Consider the following 21,517-nt stretch of genomic DNA (forward strand, 5'->3'; position numbering starts at 1 on the left):
GCGGCATAATGACGGCATCCTTCTCAAAACAGCAACATTGTACTGACAAGGAGCATTTAGCTTCACTCATTCTTGGAAATGTAAAAGCAGCATCAATTATTATTTGTCCACATGATGACACTGAACCCCCTGTTAATGCACTGAAATATTTCACAATCATAAAAAAAACAAAAAAAAAAAAACAAACAAACATAAAAAACCTTTAAACACTTTGATCTCAAGAACAGATGGTAGCAAACTGTGTCAAAATGACCATTTTGCAGACCATGTCTGAACTGTTTGCACCAAAACTTCTCAATTTTTTTTTCTGCTTCACTTTAACACGGTTGGCCTTTGCAGAGATGATATTTAGACGCTGCATTATGAAAGATGACAATATTCATATTGATCCTAAGTGTTTGCTTGTTCATCTCAGCAAACCTGTAACTCATATACAGATATTTACACATTTTAATAAATCTCACAAGTTTCTTTCGCTATAAATCTAGAAGTATTCCAAGAGATCTTGTGGTTTCAAAGATATACTCATTCTATTATAGACATGCGATTTTCAAGCAGACCCCTAGAAAGACTAGGCACAGTGCTTAAAGGGTTAATGTACCAAAAGGCTGTGTTAACAGAGCAGAAGCACATTGAGCATCCATTAGGAGCTGGCACAATAACAGCTCCAGTGTTTAACACTTAGGACACCTTCCTGGCACATGTTAAACTTTGCTTGTGCAAAACCTCAAAAAAATATCATGAACTGATAGTTGTTACTAATTGTTAATTGTGGTTTCAAACTGTGTGTAAACACAAACTACAAAATTCATGATTAAGCTTTCATACAAGTTAGGCAACAACGTTAACCATGGATGAGAAAAATGTTCTGTTTATGGTTTGTTCTGTTCCCTGTTTTTATCAACCAGGAATCTTACATGTAGCAAAAGTTTTACTGCGTCGTCCCAACATGACGTCTCCGGTGGAACAATATCAGGAAACCGTGCCCACAAATGTGCAGAAGAGTTAAAAAAAAATGTCTTCATAAAAGAGCAGCAGAGTTCGGCCAGTGAGGGAGACAGAGAATATAGCACACCAGTTTTACGGCTCAGCCTGCAGTGAGGCATGATGGGAAGTAATAACTACATCATTACCAACAGCGCTTCAGCCTTGTCAGACGTCAGAGGAATAAAGAAAGCATGCAGAGTTCACGCTCGGGCTGCCAGTCCAGCACGCCGCAGGACTCTGTCACATGTTAACATGCTCACACACACATATACATAAACATTTATTAGCCTGATGACACCCCGATCACACACTTTTGAGAAAAGCACGTCCACTCCGACACACACACTGCTTGTTTAGCTGCCAAGACAAGAGGCGGTGCTTCCGCTCAAGTTCTGCCAAGTCAGGTGAAGGGGTTGCGTGATTGACTCGGAAGGGTCCTGAGAGTGTTGCTTCTTGCTGGATAACTCACTCATTATCAAATAGCTGCATCAAGTGGCACGGAGCACTCTGCAGGATCATGTGTAAATCTGCAAGAGGAGGGATTAACACCGAGGCAGCTGGCGTGCCTGAAGTCTGCAGGCGTCCAGGGCTAAGATGCAAACACACACAAAGCATGCACAGACACACGCCAGCTGTGTACTGCAGCTCCAAGCGGGCTGATGGCTGGTACGAGGAATACATGCACAGTCAGGAGGGGCAATGATGAAGATGTCCTTCGAAAGGTCAGCACAGTGACACACATTTAGCTTTCTCAGTTATCAGGCACCGACTGGACATGAAGACGGTTGCAGAAATATCTTTGTTTATGATTTAGTTTTTTGTTGAACCTCCCCAGACCCTGAACTCATTACTGATGTCTCCATGACAAATAAATCAATTATAATTCCTCTGCCAAGGCGGGAGCCAAGGCGGAGACATGTGATTTCTATCATTTTGTTTGTTTGTTAGCATGTCAAATGATTTCAAACAAAGAATACATGCAAATGGTTGAATATGTTCAACTTAGAGGATCGATTTAGTAAAAGTTGCTGAATGCAGCATTGACCTCAGTGAAGGCTGAAGTATGTTTGCCACTTCCACACAAATGTAAATTGCCTCTTAATGTTCTGCTGGTGGGCAAAGTGTCTGCTTTTCTTCATCAAAACATAAATATCCAAATGATTCAAGTTAAGTTTCCTTTATGGTTTGGAAAAAAATGATACACATTAAAAAAAAAATATTTATCTTACCTTTACCTTTACTTATTAACTAAGATATTATTTTAAGAAACAGTATGGCGACTGAAAAATATGCAGAAGAATAAGCACGGTATCATAACTACTGCAAATCAAGAAACCCTTTTCATCAATTTAAAATGTGCACTGCAGAAAACTGAGCTGCAAGAACTGAAACCCAATGCAAGCCAGAAAAGTGCAACGAATAGAACTGACAGCAATGTTGCTGCAGAAAAGACATCAAAAGTTATTCCAGCCGACTTCTCGGCAGTGAAGTGGGGAAACGAGCTAAATGCTTTTTTCTCTTTTTTTTTAGCTGATCTTAATTACTTGAATTCCATGGTTGTAATGTTATTCCATGTATGTGTTAAACTATCCTTGACTGTTTGATTATGATGTTTTTCTTAATTTGCAGTGCAGTCATCCACTTCCATGTGTTTATTTAAGCTGCAGTGTGATCATCCTCCTCATCTAAACTAAACAGAGGTCTTTGGCAGTGACAGCCAGCAAAGCATGCGAGGTGGCAGATTCTGAATGCTGTTGGAGTTTCTCTATGTACCCACTGGCTTCAGCAGTCAGTCTGCAAAAAGAGTGAAGTTGCAACAGCAGCCGCCCCCTGAAGGAGATGGAAGACATATTGTAATATCTGATCACCATGTAATACCATAAGACCTCAATGTCCTGGGAAGGAGACTTCATTATGATCTGTCTGTCAACGGCAAGGCAGCCAAGTTTGGACATCGCTTTTGGATGATTCATTTTTCAGCTGACTGTTTTATTTCATTTCATTTCCCATCACAGCGAGCTACGTGTCGGTGCCAGTGACGCCAAGCAGCAGAACAGCAGAGAAAATTACCGCAGGGGGCCAAGATTCGGTAGACTGTGCAAAAATGGTGAAAGGACTGCAGCATTTAAGCATTTATAAGAAGACATGCACGTGAGGCGAGCAGGCACACACACACACACACAGACCCACGCAAACCTAAGCAATGTATGCAGAGTCAAAATAGACCAGTGTTTGAAAGGAAAGACCTTAAAATCAACTCTGAGAACAGCATTCTGTTAAATTACACCTCGGCATCCCCAAACAATAGAGTCTAGTGAAATTAGACCACTTCAACCATTTGCATTGGAAAACTCATGGAGTGGATGAAAAAGAAAAAAGAAAAAAAAGAATAAAAGGAGCAGAAAATTGCACAATGTCAACGAATGTAATCGAAACCAGAGCCACGGCTTTCACTTTTGCCCTTTAAGAGCTCAGAACAGTCAGATTTTCCTTTCGTTTTTAGATGCAACCAACTTTAATAAAAACGTCAGTTTTTTCAGACAACAAAGCCCAGGGCGGGGCAGCTCAGGTACCTCCATCGCGAGCAAGAGCCACGAGTCACGTTGACTAGACCCGCACGGCGCTGCCCAGAACGCTCACCAGCTGCTTTCAATTAAACTAACCCGACTGGAGAGGGGAGAGGAGGGCTGCGTTCACCAAAATGGTTAGCTATTCTAAGCCAGGATTTCTTGCTGCTCTCCGTCTGACAGCAGACCAGTTGCTCGGAATTTGCGTAAACAGAGCGTTTTACTTGCAAGGGGGCTGGCTGTTTCTTGCTGCCACGCACAGCCATGCAGTAAACCCTGTTTAAAGGCAAAGTTTGCAACCAGTTTATTCTATGATAAGTAAGAAGATGCTTGAGGATCATTGCTTTGAAATACAGAGCGGCCTTCCAGCAACAGAGCCAACTCTGATCCAAGAACTCCCCGAATGAGATGATAATCATCCAAAGAAAAGCTCGTACTCTGCAGTTATTGTCTTGGTGACCACAAGTGCTTTTCCTGAGACGTTCCACTTAGCTGCATTCTCAAACAACCGCAGCCTTTCTGCAAAGTGGCCCATGGAGAGGATGATGTGTGCGGCTAATTTAACGAGTGAGGAAGCGCGTGTTTTCTGTGTTGGTGAGGTGCTCCGAAGACACCAATGCTGCACATAAAGACCTGTGGGGAGCACCTGTTAATGCACTATAAGCTAAAACCAATCTGTCACAACATAACATAGACCATGTTTTGTCCTTGGCATTTATGTGACAAGCAAAGCCCTCCTAAACAATGTTGAAGCCCAAGCACAGCTTTTTTTTTAAGCATAAAAATTGGTCAAGAGAGGCCAGGAAGCCCTGAAGCATCCAAACTTCTTTTTGTGTGTTTTAAATCCTCATGTTATCATTGTAGAACCATCTCAGAGTGTTTTATAGGAACATATTCATGTCATACATGCAGGCTAGTGCATATCTGCTCTGAAACTTAGGAGTGGGGATGACTACCACCATGTGCAAAATGCTTCATACAATGATGGATGGACAGAACAGGACATCTTTCATTTTGTTGCTGTTTTCTCTCAGTTTTATTCAGTCTTTTAGGTAATTTTCTTTTCTTTTATTGTAACACAGGTTTTATTAATGATGAGGTTTATGTGTTAAAAGAACTTGGCTAATGTTAGAAATGAAAATGGAGAAGCACCCCTAACATTAAACCAATCTCACTTGGCTGGTTGCAGCTTGTTGGAACAGCACTAATGAGTTTTTTTTTTTTTTTTTTTTTTTAAATTTATTTTACAAACTGACTGAGGTGACTTTCTCTCTTGGTATTAAATCAGATACATATCAAGTATCTTTCAAAGTAAATCCAACTTATAGTTACTGAAGTGAGATAAACATCACAACTCCACCACAGAGGAGGTGGGACGATGCAATATCAAATGTTAACGAAGGATAAAACTATATTATACTCTTACTTAGGTAGCTCTGATTGCTCTACAACTTCAAAAAAGATACACACAAACACACACTTATGTGTCCACCATCCCTTTTTTCTTCTGTAAGCGCAGCACATGGCGCACAGAGAGGCGTTAAAGGGAGGGATTGAAAGCAATATCACCGTTCAATCATTTAAAATGGGCCAGTTGAAATGGTTGCATTCTGTTTTTCAATCGATTATTTTTCAGTTTTTATTTTTTGTGCTGGAGCATTTTATTGACAGTGATCGGGGTGTGAAGGAGATTTCAAACAATATAGTAAAAATTGCTTCAGTGAAACATCCCCTACCTAACCTTTAAATTAAAACGTGTAAAAGCCTAAAATATGAGATCTAAGGTAAAAATCTGAACTGAGGATTAAGACCGGCAGTGTGAATGCGTTTTGGTGACTGATGTTAGTGCTGTGAAGTTCAAAGATGGTGAAACTTAACTTTTACTGTAAGCATTGATCTAAATTGCAGACACATTCACATCCGTACATAGAACTGCTGTTAGATGCTAAATCATGGAGTTTCTACATTAGGTGAGCTGAGAGCGGTTCATTTCATTCTTCATGTTTAAATTGTAGCACAGGAAACTTCAGCCTGATGTTCTGTACTTTTGAGCAACATATTTCTATAAGAGCAGGAAGGATGGATTTTACGAATCCTCTGGTCGATCTGGTGGGATCTTTTAATCTCAGCGTCCATGACAAGGCCAAACAGCTGTCAAAGAAGAGCATGGACAGAGTTACGACCGACGCTCCACTGCATGAGTTTAAAAAATCTAACAACTTGCATGGAAAATTGAGTGCCGGATAAGTCATGCAGGGACACTTTGAGAGCTGAACTATTTCAATTCAAAAATTGAAAGCAGCTGCAAATCAGCTGTGGTTTAGCTTTTTTTTTTTTTTTAAACTTTCTTTTTTTTTTTCTTTTGAGTCGACAGCAGCAGCAAACAAACAAAGAAAGTCTTTACAAAAGGCTTTTGCTAGCTTGAAAAACTATTTTAGCCCAACAACGAAGCTAGAAAACATTAAAATGAAGTTCTGTGGAAATGCAAAATCCCGGTATGGTTAACTTCTTAACAAAGCATTACTGAGCTGCACGCAGCGCTAGAGCTACGGCGGATCTCCTGATGGAAAACTCATAAAATAAAAAGGGAGATAACAATAACACGGGCTCTCATTCTCTGGTGCCAGTCTATCTTTGCTTGTCTCCTGCCTCTGACACTAAAGCCCCGCTCTAGCCTTTCTCTCCCCACCTCCCTGCCCTTCCTCCCTGTCTTTCCTCCCTCCATCTCCCAACTTGCTCCTAAATTATCTGTCCGGCTGCGGGAGATACCCCTTCCTGCCTGCGGGTTGCTCGTCTTACCGCAAGCTTGGGAGATGAGGTGTGTGTGTGTGTGTGTGAGAACACTGCACACTTAGCAGAAATGCTCAGCCTCTCACTCCTTCTCGTTTGATGTCCCTGGAGGTGGGAGGATGTATGAGAGAGCCGACCGCACTAAATGTCACTCTAGAGGAGCTGTTGATGGACGGCCAGTGGGAAGTGAGATGTGGAAAAGAGCAGCAGCAAGCTCTTTTTTTTTTTTTTTTTTGAGTCACTATGCAGAGAGACAGGTCAACAAGGCACCAAGGTGAAGTCTGAGCTTTGAAAACAATGGAAATTTGCCGTGTGCCTTTCTGCATGTGGACACGTTCAAGTGTTTGTTGATGCTAGGGAGCTTGGTAAGTCACGTGGAAGAACAAATCACTCCGTAGCTGGGATCCATTATTACCACAGAGAATATGTGCCAAAATCAACCCCAGCACTCTGCTTCTTTTCCTCCAACTTCATTCGTTTTACAAGTGAAAGTAGTGGAATCTTTTTTTTTTCTTATACTGGAGAGACTTGGGTATATTTTATGGCTCCTTCACAGTCAGAACAGAGCAGAGAGAAGGGATGTAGAAATCTTTGGGATGTAGTCATACTCCGACCTGGATTTATTCCCTCGAGTAGCACTTTCCTAGAGAAAATGCACAACCCAAATCATAGCTCCACTTGACTCCTACTTCAACTGCTACCAATCAAACTTACTATGGCGGAGTGGCGACAAGCTTGGAAAGTTTACGCCACAGCTTTCTGATGCACCTTTCTGATTGTACTTGAAAGCGTTCCTTCCCCTGTGGTAGAGAAAGTATCTCCCTTTTTGATCAGCGCCGATCCCGCATGCAGACAAAAGCAGAAAGGCATTCCCTGTGCAGATTCCTACTATTTCAGTCACACATTTGGTCTGAGTGTGTTCGCTCAGGATGGAGGAAACGACCCTTCTCAAATGAGGCATGACAATCAAAGTCACACGACAAGAGAAATGTATCTCTGATGTAAAAATAAACCAGATGATGCAAAACTCCACCAAGCATGCACAGCTCTGGCCGCAGTCATTTATTATTCTAACCTGAGGTCCTGCGTTGACTTTACATGAGGCAGAAAGGCAGAAAAAAAAAGCTGTGGACAGTCAACCACAGAACTAACAGACTTTTCTTTTAATACACATGTACATTCCCCTCATGGACATAATTCAGCAGCAAGCCATGCTTGAAAATAGAACATGTAAATAATGTGTTTTAACCTGTTTAGAGTAGAGAGGGGCAGGGTGACCACACCAGGACAATTCATTTTCCCACAGACAGCAATACAGCACGATGTCTGTTACAAAGTCCAGACAATGGCACTGAAGTCTCAAAGGTAATATCATGTCTTTACAAGTTAGTTTACGTTTCCTGGATCTAACAATTACTGGGTTCAGAACTGAAACTCAACACTTCGGCTTTGGTGACAGTCAAACCTATTTTTTTTTCTGTTCAGCTCAAATCTTCTGGTACAAAAGTTCTCATGAAGCAACAGCCCAACAAACAATTGTTTACAGATAGCAGTTGACATTTAACAACTATGATTTCTTCTGACAGGTAAACATTGTGGTCAAAAGACAAATTTATGTGGCGCTAAAGTTAACAAAACCTGTCTCTGCAACACCAGATTCAGTTTAATTTTCCAGCTTTAATCAAGTCTTTCTGTTTTCCTCATGACTTGTTGCAAGTATAATTATTGTGCCATGGATATCTTTTCCAAATAATGTTAAAAAAAAAAACACACAAGCTCAAGGTCTTTAAGGAGGAGGAGGTTGATTTATACCCGTAGTATATATCTGTTTACATGACTTTTGCCCCATGAAGAGTAAAGGATTATGGGAATTCAACCAATGCAACGTTTACAGAGACAGGCTTGTGTCCAATCCTTCCAAGAGGTTGACATAGGTTACCCATAAGGATGACGTTGTGTAGATTAGATGTTGACTGGCTGAAAATTTGCATTAAACTCGACGGAGTTCCTATCATGTGATTTAAGTTAGACAAGTGCCAAAACAAAGAGTTTATTACTATGTTTTACTATCTTTAGCCTGCTGGATCTTTTCTCGATACTTTATTCATGATATAAACCTGGGAATTGCACTGAGAAATTAGTCATATTAATCACAGAAGCCCAAAGAGAAAAGTGATTAAAATATTGAAGTTATTTTCACAGAGGACGAGTCTGTAACTTCTTCGACACTGTATGCTGCAAGGCATATGGGGATGCAGTTGCTCATATACGTGACTTCCAGTGACAATAAGTTACTTTATCTTAACTAACTGGTTTGTGGAAGTCAACTTGATATGGTGTGACTGAAATCAGACACCTCGTGAGACATTAGGGTCAATAAAAGTTTGTTTCTTTTCAGAAAAAGTGAGTTGTTCCCACTCTTGCAGAATAGAGCAGCATCCAGTAGTGTAGAGTCAGAAATAGTTACAACTCTTTCTGACTGGAACGGAGAGGACTTCACAGTTTCTTGTTCCATAAGTGGTTAAGAAAATGAATGAATGAATGTTCTAGGGCTAAACACCCAGATATCTGTGAGCATTTGCAAGCTGATCTGGATTTACAGTATTTCAGCATGAACGTTGAGTTACATTTGGTTTGCTTTGGACAGTAATGCAAGATACAGCAACAGGAACACCAGCCTTCACCACAAACTGCAACGAGCTCATAAAACAAGGATCCAAGAAGCACGGAGAATAATTAACTACTGCAAATCAAATCTTTACACACCATAACTTTTATCGTTTGAACAAGCAGGTGAAACTAAAGAATGTGCCATAACTTGGCATCAGACAGCGAAGGACTGTAAGGTCTGCAAAGAACCAAACCGAGACACTGTGGGGCGTCAAACTAATATGCATGATGGGAAAATTAAGATAAAACTGCAGCTTCACATTCAACAAGCAATAAAGTAACTGCACAGTTGGTGAAGTGATGAAAGTGCAGTAAACTGTTAAACAAAGCTTTGGTGGCTTCAACCTTTCCAAAAATGTTTAGTTATTTCATCACTGCTGTAACACCGAGCTTAGCTTTGTTGATCGTGACATAGCAGAGCAACATTATCCCGCCCTTGACCTTTCAGCACCATGGTTTGACAGAACTGCATTTTGAGCTGTGCCAGCCGGTGCTTTCCAATGAGAACTGTAAGAAAGCCTGCTGTACAGCTACAGATAAAGCTTTTAAGACCTGAAACTATTCTCTTGAAATAAGAACTGCAGAAAAGAACAGAGCACGGTGGCTTTAATATTCATCTGTGACAAGAGTTGGAAAGCAGTCGGATCCGCTTAACACTTTTCTAAACAAAGTTACAGAGAGCCAAAAAATAAATGGAAGGAGACAAACACTAACAGTCTAGCGTAAAAAAAACCCACCGGCTTCATTAAGGTACATGTTTAATCTGCAAAACACATCTTTAAGTTTCCCGAAGATCATATTGGACAATCATGAACATAATGATCTAAATGGAGCTGAATTACTTTGACTGCTACTACCATTTACTGTTTTCCTGCACTTGAGTGAGCGTTTATGGGAGTTTGAGCGTGTGGTCAGTGTGTCTGTGTGTGTGTCTCTGTGCTTTTGGCAACATCTGCTTTCACGCATCTATGCACGAGTGAATGTTTATTCAACTTTTATGGCGATGGCGTCTCGTAAAACGCTCAGACGCTCTGAGACAAGCGGCCTTCCTCAGCACTGGTTCGCCCACAGGATCACCATCGACCCGGTGGGACCACCTACGAGCAGAGCTGAGCAGATACATCACTTCTTCGATGACCATTTCAAAAACGCGTGTCCGCCCAGATTACAGCGTGAATTACAACCTGGGTTCTGGTTAGTGCATCACAGCCCCTTCGCTCATGTGCACGTGCAAGAAAAGGACAATTAGACCGTGAATTACAATACACAAGGATGCAGTTTGTTCTGCATCATTCCTGTTCCAGTGCTTATTGAATGCGCCTTCTGGGAAGTATGAAATCTCCAGACTAAGTTTTGTGTACGAATTGAGCTCAAGCAAAGCATTTTTTTTTTTTTTTTTTCCTGATGGTTCGATTCAAACAAAGATATGCAGAGCTTGTGGATCCATCTGCAAGACTGCCTGACCTTTCTCTGGAAACTACAGTAATCAATACTTCAATTTGGATTAATACCCTCACACACAGACACAAAGATGCAAACAAAAACCAGCCTTGGTATCATATCATCCAGCTGTACATGACCTTCCTCCTCTGGCTCGCTGACCTGGCTGGCTGTGCTGGTTTTGTGTTTCAGTGAAACTTCTTTTATTTTCTTTTTTATTTCTATGAGCTCAACCCTACCTCTGATGTCTGAATCCTGTTTTACATTAGCAAAGCTTCAGCATCACATAAAGATGCAAAGACACAAGGACATGCAGGTTGGTGGTTGACTAAGCTCAAACTGTCCCCAGCAGTGTTGGGCTCAACCGTCTGCCCCCAGTATAATGTTTAAAAGCTGCAAGCGAGCATCACCATCATGCTTTTGTCCCTTTCTTCCCATGAATCCTTGCAGTTCTGCCTGTGTCTGGGACTTTGAAAAGCCCTGGAAGAAAAACCAACAACAACAAAAAAAACCACTCCTCCCATCACTGCACCTCTTCCTTCATTCTCACAACTCCCAAAAACACAACCTGACATGTCCTCAGGCCTTCCAAAAACACTGCTTTCTTCATTGCAAAACAGCCCTACAGATGTCCCTCACTGATGAGGAGAGAGGAGGAAAGCAGGCTGACAGGGGCATCCATACACACTCCTAAATCTGCCATGGCCAGACGCTGGCACAGACAAAAAAAATAATAAAAAGCCTCCCGGATCGCAGTCGGGGCAGTGCAACACTTTATCTGAAAAGGCCAAACAAAGGGAAGTCTGTGCAACGTTTCAAATGTGTTTACCTTCAAGGGGAAACAATGCCTTTAAGAGGAAGGGGCAAGGCCCGATGTGGCACTTGAGGACCTCACTGAAAATGAATAGCACTTTATTTTGATTCACAGAGAGTTAAGAAAACAGTTGTAGTGGTCCGGTTCATAGGGGTTGAAGAGGAGTATAAACAGAGACCAATAGGATCCTGAGTTCTGTTCTCATCTAAATTTCTGTGTAATTCTTTTTTGAAGGGTTATTAAAAAATGTGATACACAAGCTACAAAAGATTTAAAAAAAAACAAAAAAACGAAAACATTTGAACATTTTAATTCAAACAGCAATATAAAGATCATACCCTTGTTTGACTTGCAAAGCATGACTGCAGGTGTTATTTTGAAATAATTAGATTTTTGAATGAATTATTCCTTTCAGACCATCTGTGGAACACAAGTATTATTGCAACTATTGTTAAAGGTGATGTGTCATTGTGGCTGCATATTTTCAGTTCAATCTATATCTTGACTTTTGAGAAATTTGGATTTATGTCCCTGGCATTACTTGGGGAAAACAACAACTAATCAAGGGATAATCCAGTGGTTTCAAAACTTTTTCTTCAGAGCCCTTTTTGTCAACGACAATAATGGTGACACCCCCCCCCCCCCCCCAGTTTTAGTGGCTGTATTGTAGGTAACTATAATTAAATCCGTGTCAGTACAATTATCCATTCTTCTGCTTCAGTGTGAAACATTTTAAACCAGGAAGCTCTGCAAACTACTCTAGGTGAGTGGAGTTTTCTATGAGATGGATGCTGCTTTAGTAAAACAACTTTGTTTTATATGATAGTTGAATAGTTTATTTAATATCAAAGTAACTTGCAGGCTTTTCTTTGTGTTTGGGATGAAAAGTCCCCAAGTGGTGGTGTAACTTGTTTTGCTTCATACTTCATTATATTAGATGATAATATTTTGGTCCATGCAAAAGACTGCTGGCTCTTTATTACACACCATTGATTATTATTAATACTGGTCAAGCAGGGACAGATATGCTCCATCATAGTTTTTTTATTTTTTTTATTTATTACTTGAAGTCTCTCTTGTTGATTTATCATAATTTCCTATGAGTACTTTTACAAATTTGTCCAGTGCCAAAATTTCAAGTTTTATTTAGACTTACCAAGTTCCCCCATGGATAACTCTGCCCCCCTCGGGGGACCCGCCCCCCAGTTTGGGAACCCATGGGATAATCTATCAATTAAAGGTGTTTTCCAATCAGGATTTCTTGGGGCAGTCACAGACTGCAAGAGCCAACATCTGCTAATACGATTGCTAAGTTCTATTTGAAGAGATCAGAAAGTATCATGACTTGGCAAGTGTTTATTTATTGGCAGGCAACATTGTGTATCATATTCCACCCCTTTTTCTTAGAAAATCAACCCAAACATTGGCAGCCAAAGTATGGTTATTGGCAACCGCGTAAATTTAACAAACATAGCTTACATGAAAAATAGACTTAATAATGTTTTATAAAACAAGAAATCAAATGTACAATTAATGTGTACAAGATATCCACTTGGAATAATGCCTTTTATTGGTGGAAGAAAGAAATTTAGACTCTTTTTGGAACAACATCGGTGCAATCAGGCAGGGAACTTCTAGCATCCTAACCTGTGTAAGCTTGTTGGAAGAAGATACTTCTGACCTAACCCAATGATATCTGAGGTCCACATCGGTCTGATATTGATTTTTAGAAAGATTACATCTTAATGTAAATGGTGGTACAGATTGCAACAAGCTATGCCAAGCTGAGTGAAATCATTTTTGTTGCAGGAAAAGAGAAGCAGGATTCCTCTACCTTCAGCTACTGACGATCCAGAATTCAAAGCTAAAATATTCCAAGTCCTTGTGCATACGTTATCAACCGGCCTAGATATGTAGCAATGTAGTGGGAATCAGTGTCATATCTCATTAGAAAGAGCATGGAACAACCTTGTCTTGACACGGACCAATGTTTTGTAGAAAAATCTGACCAGTTTATAGTGGATCAGAGCATCCTTTAAATAAGTCTACGTCACAATTGTACTTATCTTAGATGAAACCTTTCAGCGTTTCTATAATTTGTTTGGAAACATTAGCAATTGAGGAGGATTCATCTGTTGGAAGATAACATATAAACTGCATTCAGCGATGTGAGGAAGCTGATAGGAAACACCTGCTGTCAAACCACCAATGGAAAAAAAAGTAGAACCAGCCTTCAGCCCAAAAAGGAGGTTTGCTAAATATGATATAGACATAAATTAATCAAGCATGAGCTAGGGGCTTCTCTCCAACTCGACACGACAACATCACAGGATGTGATGAGTCAAAACATTTAGGGGAAATAAAAAACTTCCTTCATAGCACCATGAACTCCACAACAACAATAGCTGAAATGCTTGCCAATTTTCTTTTTCTCATCACATTGAACCAGACAAGGAAATAAGAGGAAGAAACACAAAAATTTCTGGTTAATGAAATCATCTGTCAAACATTCCAAAAATGCCACTTTGAAGCTGCAGAATGACAGCGTTCAAATATGATTGGTTAACGTTTAGACGCAGCACTGCCATTTGGCTAAAAGAAGATCCTAATGGACATGAAACTGCACGACCCAGATTCGATCCAGATGGCACCAACAGACCTGCACGGACAGATGTAACCAACAATCACTGACGAACTTCCCGAGCTGTTCAAGATCGCCACTGCTGATAAAGCGTGTCCAGCCAAATTCTTTGTCTGAGAGTTTCCAAAACATCACACATGCTGCATAGCAGAGGGAAACATGCCAGCTTCCCCTTATGTATCCAATCAATGGGGAAAATGGGAAACGGAGAATGTGAAAGGGTCACAACCCCAGGGATGGAAATAATCCCCAAGTTGCTACTGGGTATCTGATGTGTAAACACTGCACTGGAAAAACATTAGTCTAAGCCTGTAAGTTTACACTGTAGTACCACACTGTTCTTTGAGATCTCTGTGACAGAAGGCATACAAACTCTATGAATATGACCGCTTCATTTATCTGGTCAAAGATGAAGCCTGCTGCATAGCAGCGCAAAATCAGTCCACTTATATGAACTGCCATTTGAATTCTTCCAAGTTCTTAGATCTCATAAAAGTATGGAGACTGACTGTGCAGCCAGGTGGAACGTTAAAGTCATCTCTCTGTGGGGTGACAAAGTTCAAGTTTAAAATGAAACCAGTCTTGAGTTTAAAGTTTGGGAATGGTGCAGCAAAGCACTATATTCTCTGATTAGCTCAGCAGCAGAGGCTGCAGGAAAGCAGATTGTCATCTTTGCTGCAAGCAATGTGGAAGAACATTTGATATTCCCATCTGGCCCACCCAAAACTTTAAGTTAACTTTGCTAACACGATTTTGCCAAGTAATCCTTCATTTCAATAATATGTCAGATTGTCCCTAAATAACCAATCACTGTACTGGATTACCATTCCATACCATTTGCAGCAGTTGAAAAGGCATCAATAACAACTGTCAGGGGCCTCCTACTAATTGTAAAGTCCTGAATCCCTTCAAATCGGGCTTTTTATTACAGAATGAAGTTTTAAAGAAAATATTTTCTGGGGGAGGCACCTGCTTACACCTTTTTGCTTTGTTCTGAATGAAGTCTGTGCCATCAAGTCTGTAAAAACAAGACATTTCAAAGCCTGGTTAAAATTTCCAAAACATACAGAATCACATTTGGTTTTCATTTAGCTTGCAACAAATCCTGAGCCACCCAAACTGGTTTTAAGAGTTCCTATATTACACTGAAGAGAATTAAACCCTGAAAAAGATACATCACACATTGCAAACTCGGCGACACAGCTTAAGTTTCGCTCTCACTGCCCTCAGCATCTTTTCATAAAGTCTTAAGAGGTCAGTCAATTTTAATGGTCACTTATTGCCTGTGGAGCAATTCCCCAGTGGTATAAAGGCACCCCAAGACCACCCCGGTGCCAAAACAGCCTCAGGCTCAAACGCTAAAAGTAATACTGGCACTGATCATGCATACCTGAACTAAAAGACCATATGAATGACTTTCTTTTTCATTTCAACGTGAGGAAAGCATTGTGGGACTTTTTAAACTAAAACAGCAGCCTTGAATGATTTATGCCTGCAATGGAGAGAAAAAGTGGTCCTTCTTTGTATTATTATTATTTGTAACTGCTGATAAGGATTTTTCGGTTCATAAAGCCAGGAGAGGAGATTGTATTGAAGACATGCAACACATTTCCTTTTCCCAGACCGCTCAAATATTAGAGGAGGCACTTTCAAGATGAACTGTTATGGTTAGTATATTTTTGGAAACGGGAACAATAAAGTTATCATGCCAAAGAACAGGGCCGTCTTACTCTTCTCCAAGAAAATTATGATTTAATATAACCCCAAGCTGTGAGCAAAAGAGGAATTTAATTAATGAGCAGACAAATATAAAAGGTGGCATTGTTTTATGTGTCACTTGGAGGGTTCAATGTTCTTTTTCCCACTGGAACCATCGTTCTGTTACACTTATTTCATAAAAATATCTAAAACAAATATCAGTGGGTGAGTTCAAGCCTTATCTCTGCCAAGCTGATCAAACACACCAACAGTATAAAACATGAGGAGGCTTTGGCTACCTATGGAGAATAGAAAAGTCAGCAGTGTACTCACCTCAGCACGCTGTGTTCTGGGCTGGCTGGCATCAGTCTCTATGGCGTACACATCCACCAGGTAGAGGTCGGATCCCTGCTCTCTGTCCAGCTCTGCAGCTGTCTGTATCACTCCAGTGTGGCGGCCGATGGTGAAAAGGCGTCCCACGGCCTTTCCCCCACTGCGCACTGCCACTATGAAATACTCCACTTTGGTTGCGGAGCCTCTTGGACTCGAGGCGTCCAGGGAGATGACATTTGTTCCCGGTGGCTGGCCTTCCTTAAGGATGGTGATGTATTTTGGCTGAGAGAAAACAGGCCCATCCATCCCTTGAAGAATGATGGTCATCTCGGTTCTGGAGCTCTTGCGGTCAGTACCATGGTCGGTTGCAGATACCGTGAGTGTGTACATGAGTCGGGAAGGAACCAGTTGGGAGGCGAGACGAATATCCCCGCTGTACCTGTCCATGATGAAAGTGTCTGAATCCCCTTCCACAAGCTCATACTCCACTTCTCCATTTGCACCATCGTCAGGATCAAAAGCCACTACTGTTGTCAGAATGGAGCCAATGACTATGTTGGGCTCAGCCACCAGGGCGTTCTGGGAGACAAAGGTGGGAACGTTATCATTCATGTCTGTGACCCATATTGTGACGTTTTTTAGAGCAAATCGGCGGGATTCAACTGGAACTGCCTGATCGGTGGCTTTAATGGTCAGCTCGAAAAGATTGGAGAACTCTCTGTCAATTTCCTTGTTGGTGAATATGAGTCCAGTGCTCGGGTCAATGGTGAAGTGGTTTCCCCGAGGGATCTGCTGAACAATTGAGTACTCCAGCTCCCCATTTATGTCTGCATCTGTGTCATGTGCTGTAATGGTCATGACTGAGGCAGAAATTGGAAGATTTTCAGGGATGGATTTAAAGATGTCTCCAGGTGCAAATATAGGGGGATTGTCGTTAAAATCCCGGACATGAATGACTACAGGGATGGAGGAGGAGCGGGGTGGCCTGCCATTGTCTTTTGCTGTGATATTAAGTTTATAAAATGACTGTGATTCAAAGTCCAACTTTTTAACCAGGAAGATGCTGCCGGTGTTGGGGCTGATGCTGAAAGTGCCGTGGTTGTTTGTGGCTGTAATGCTGTATGTTATGTCTGCATTCTGACCTGAATCAGAATCAGTGGCTGTCACAGAGGCCACCAGTTCCCCAATCCTCATGTTTTCCAGGACATCCACAGAGACTGATGATTTAGGAAAGGACGGGGAATTGTCATTTTCATCCAGGATGCTAATACTAAGCATGCAAGAGGAGGATAAGGGCACAGCTCCAACATCAACAGCTATGATTTTCAGTGAATAAGAAGATGTAGATTCATAGTCAAGCTTTCCGACTAAAGTCACTTGTCCAGAGCTGCTATCTATTGTAAACTGTCCTTCCTCATTGCCTTCAGCAATGTGATAGTGAACCAGTCCATTTTTGTTCTCATCCACATCTGAAGCAGACACCCGCAGCAGCTGAGTCATGTTTTGGGCTGACTCAGAGATGGAGGCCTGGTAAATGTCTTTGGTGAATTTAGGTGGGTTGTCATTGATGTCTTGAATGTAAACTTGCACTTTGGCCTGGTCTCTGAGGGACTTAGGGAGACCCTGATCTGATGAGACGACCACAAAGCTGAACACAGCGGCGCCTCTTTGTCTCATAAGTGACTCACGGTCCAACTGCAGTGTGCTGGTCAACTCCCCTGTGATGGTATTCAGCTCAAAGTTGGGCTGCGGAGTCTCAAATGTATATCTGACCTCACTGTTTGGGCCAAAATCCTTATCTTCAGCAAAAACCTGCCCAATGAGCGACCCCCTCTTCTGCTCCTCTTCAAAATGAAACACATAATTGGTGCTGTTGAAGAGAGGGCGATTGTCATTTACATCATCCAGGATCACACTGACATTGACAGAAGCGCTCAGTGGCTCCACGGCCCTGTCTTTGGCCACGACCACTAAGTTATATCTGTCCTGTATTTCTCTGTCCAGCTCTGCTTTGATGTATAACTGTCCATCAGGAAAAATGCCAAACACATCACCCGTGTTGCCACCAACAATGTCATACATAATCTCCCCGTTAAGACCAGAGTCCTTGTCAGTGGCCTCCACTTTGAAAAACCTGCTGTTGACAGGTTCAGATTCCTGGATGATGACCTCGTATGAGAGCTGGTCAAACACAGGCGAGTTGTCATTGACGTCGTAAACACTGACAATGAGGACAAGGCTGGAGGTGTGCTGGGGGATGCCCATGTCCGACGCAATGACTTCAATCTCGTAGGAACTCGTGGTGACCTCCAGCGGCCCGGTCAGCGTGATGAGGCCATGCCTCTCGTGGATGTGAAACAGGCCTTTTGGGTTTTCTTTGAGGCTGTAGACCACCATGCCGTTCGAACCTTCGTCAGGATCTGAAGCTTTGGCCTGGAATATTACATGACCTGTGCTCCAGTTTTCCACGGCGCTCACATGCTCCATGGTATGAATAAAATGAGGAGCATTATCATTTAAATCCTTCACAGTTATGTTAACAAAGGCCTCTCCTGTGATCTCTCCAGCTCTAGCTACAACCTTCAGCTGATAAAAACCCTGCTCTTCTCTGTCTATCTGACTGGATGCTATGATTTGACCTAAATTGCTTACAGTGAACAGCCCCCTCTGATCCCCTGAGGTGATCAGATAGGAAATGTTTGTGTTCAGATCTACAGTGGTGGCTGACACTGTCCCTATAACTGCCCCGAAAGCCACATTTTCAAACATGACAAAACTGTACACCTTCTGACTGAAAACTGGCGGGTTGTCCTGTGTGTCTATTACAGTAACAGTCACAATTGCTTGGGTGTGAGAGCGCAGGCCTCCTCCATCTGCTGCCGTCACCTGCAGCTGGTAAGCAGTTTTCTCCTCTCTATCCAGGGGCACCAGCGTTGTGATTTTCCCTGTATTGCTATTAATGTGGAATTTAGAGGCATCCCCAGCTGTAATTATGTATTTGACGGTGCCATTTCTACCCAAATCAGGATCTGAGGCTGAAACGGTGGTTACATAAGAACCTGAAGGCTCATTCTCCTTAACATTGGCAAAATACTGCACTGGGTAGAAAACTGGCCTATTGTCATTAATATCCCACAGTGTGATGTTGACTTTTCCTATAGAGTGCAAAGAGGGACTGCCTGCGTCTGCTGCTTGTATGTGGAGCAAGTATGAGGCCTGATCCTCCCTGTCAAGCTCCACAGCCGTGCTTAATCGCCCCGACATGGTATCCAGACGAAACAGCTCCTGGACGCTGGCTGGAGTTTCTGCATCAAATGAGAACCGGATAGTTCCATTGGCCCCGAGGTCGTCATCTGAAGCAGACAGAACCACCAGCTCGGTGCCAGCAGGAGCGTGCTCCACAAGGGAAACATGATATGTGCTCTGTGTAAATGTAGGCACTTGGTCATTCACGTCTGTGATGTTGACTATCAGTTTAGTGTAAGAAATCTTGGGCTGCAGCCCCTGGTCTTTGGCACTAATGTTGAGCACAATTTCAGATGCTATTTCCCTATCCAACAAAGCGGCGCTGGTTACCAGACCACTGTTTTCACTGATGGAGAACCAGCCCAAAGCATTTCCAGACACCAGGGAGTAGCGCAGGTTGGCATTCTGCCCAGAATCACCATCTGTTGCAGACACCCCTTTAATGTAGCTGCCTTTTGGTATATCTTCACTGATATCTACTCTGTACAGGCTTTCCTGAAATATGGGGGGGTGATCATTGATATCATTCACAAAAATAACCAGACTGGCAAAAGAGGACCTAGCCATGGGTTTGCCATTGTCTGACACAGACACAGTCAAGTTGTATGAAGAAATCCTCTCTCTGTCTAACACACTGGCCACTTTGATCAGACTTAAACTGGGCACAGCAGACGTGTGCACTTTAAAGTGTTTCTGCTCGTTGCCTCCCAAAATCGAGACAGATATGTTACCATTAGCTGTGGGGGAGTCCGAGTCTGAAACAGTTAGTAAAGCAACCACTGTGCCAATCTGTGCATTTTCATCAACAGAGGCAAATTTAGAAGTAGTGGGAAAATACCTGAACTTCACAACTGGGTCATTATCATTAACATCTAAAAGTTTGATTGTGGCTTCTGTTCTGCCTGACAGAGAAGGAACACCATTATCTACTGCGTGAATGGTCAAAGAATACTCTTTCTTACTCTCATAATCCAAACCTTCTTTTATGACAATAGTACCTACTTTAGGGTCAATTTGGAAAGGTGTCCCCTCATCTAAAAAGTACCTGATCTCAGCATTGGCTCCCTCATCCCGATCTGAGGCTGTGATCTGCAGAATACTTGAACCTACTGCAGCATCTTCAAACACACTGGTTTGATACTGATCTTTCTCAAAAGCAGGGGGATTGTCATTTATGTCTTGGATTGTGACGTTTACTTGCAAGTGGCCAAATTTTTTCGGGTCTCCTTTGTCCTCAACTTCAATCAGGAGCTGGTAGAAGGGAGTAATTTCCCTGTCCAAGCCTCCGGTTGAGACAAGGTGCAAGAATGCCCCCTCTCCACTCGGATTGACAGTGATATCCAAGCGGAATTTCCTCTGCTCGTTGCCTTTCACTATTCTGTACGTGGTGTGATCGACTCCGTTACTCCCTATGTCTGAATCTGTGGCAGTGTCCAGGATCACTTGTCTCCCGCTGCTTGCGTCCTCCTTAAAAGACACGACTATCGAGGCGTCTGGAAACACTGGGGAGTTATCATTAATATCCAGAACTACTATCCTGACCTCAGTGGGGTAGGTAGGCTGGCTGGACAGCACCACCACGTTAATCACATCATTTTGCAAAATCTCTCTGTCAATCACCGAGGAGGTGGAAATCACTCCCGTTGTCCCGTTAATCGCAAAAAGTTTGTGGTTTTCACTGAAGCGATACGTGAAGCTGGGTCTGGTCTCTATAGTACCTACGTAGGTGCCGATGGGCTGCTCTTCCAGAACCTGAAACTCTTGACGGACTTGGCTGGATGCTGAGTGCCGCGACAGAGTCCACAACATCAGTAAAACCAAATGAAACTGGCCTAAGCCTCTACCTGTGAGAGCCATGGTCAGTTAACCAGTCCACCTTTCTCAGACAGAGTCCATGCCGATGATGCATCAACTTTACTGAGGCTGGAAAAGTCACTAAAGCATTGTATTCCAGGGAAATGTGCAGGGAAAAGTTAATGAGAAAGCCAGCAGCGTCTCTTTCAGCACTTAACTGCGTCCCGAAGTGCTGCAGAAGTTGATCCTTTTCCAGCGCAGCGCGCCGTTTAAATGCAACAAAATCCTCTGAATGGAGAAAATGATTCCTGCAGATCAGGGAAGATTCATTTCTGCTCCTAAAATAGACTTTCCAAGTGCGGGAATCTTACAATGTCTTGCAAGACAAAGAAATAGTAAACTCTCAAGTTCCTTGGAAATAATAATAATTGAAAAAAAAAAAAAAAAAGTTTATCCAAAGTTGGGGGTTGGAGGTGAGCGGTGTCGAGCGCGTGCAGGCGGCTGAGCAGACGCACCGTCCCGCTGAATAACGGTGCA

General features: G+C 42.3%; 1 protein-coding gene across 1 annotated transcript in view; it reads right to left on the reverse strand.

Moving 5' to 3' along the window:
- fat4 (FAT atypical cadherin 4) overlaps positions 1–21,098 on the reverse strand; it is a 121,709-nt gene extending 100,611 nt beyond the window's left edge. The window contains exon 1 of the mRNA XM_079249921.1: positions 15,941–21,098. Within this exon, the coding sequence (XP_079106047.1) occupies positions 15,941–21,043 (5,103 nt within the window). The 5' untranslated portion in view covers positions 21,044–21,098. The remainder of the gene's footprint in view (positions 1–15,940) is intronic.
- Positions 21,099–21,517: the final 419 nt, after the last annotated feature.

The sequence above is a fragment of the Telmatherina bonti genome (assembly GCF_933228915.1).
Source record: "Telmatherina bonti genome assembly, chromosome: 12".
Classification (NCBI taxonomy): domain Eukaryota; kingdom Metazoa; phylum Chordata; class Actinopteri; order Atheriniformes; family Telmatherinidae; genus Telmatherina; species Telmatherina bonti.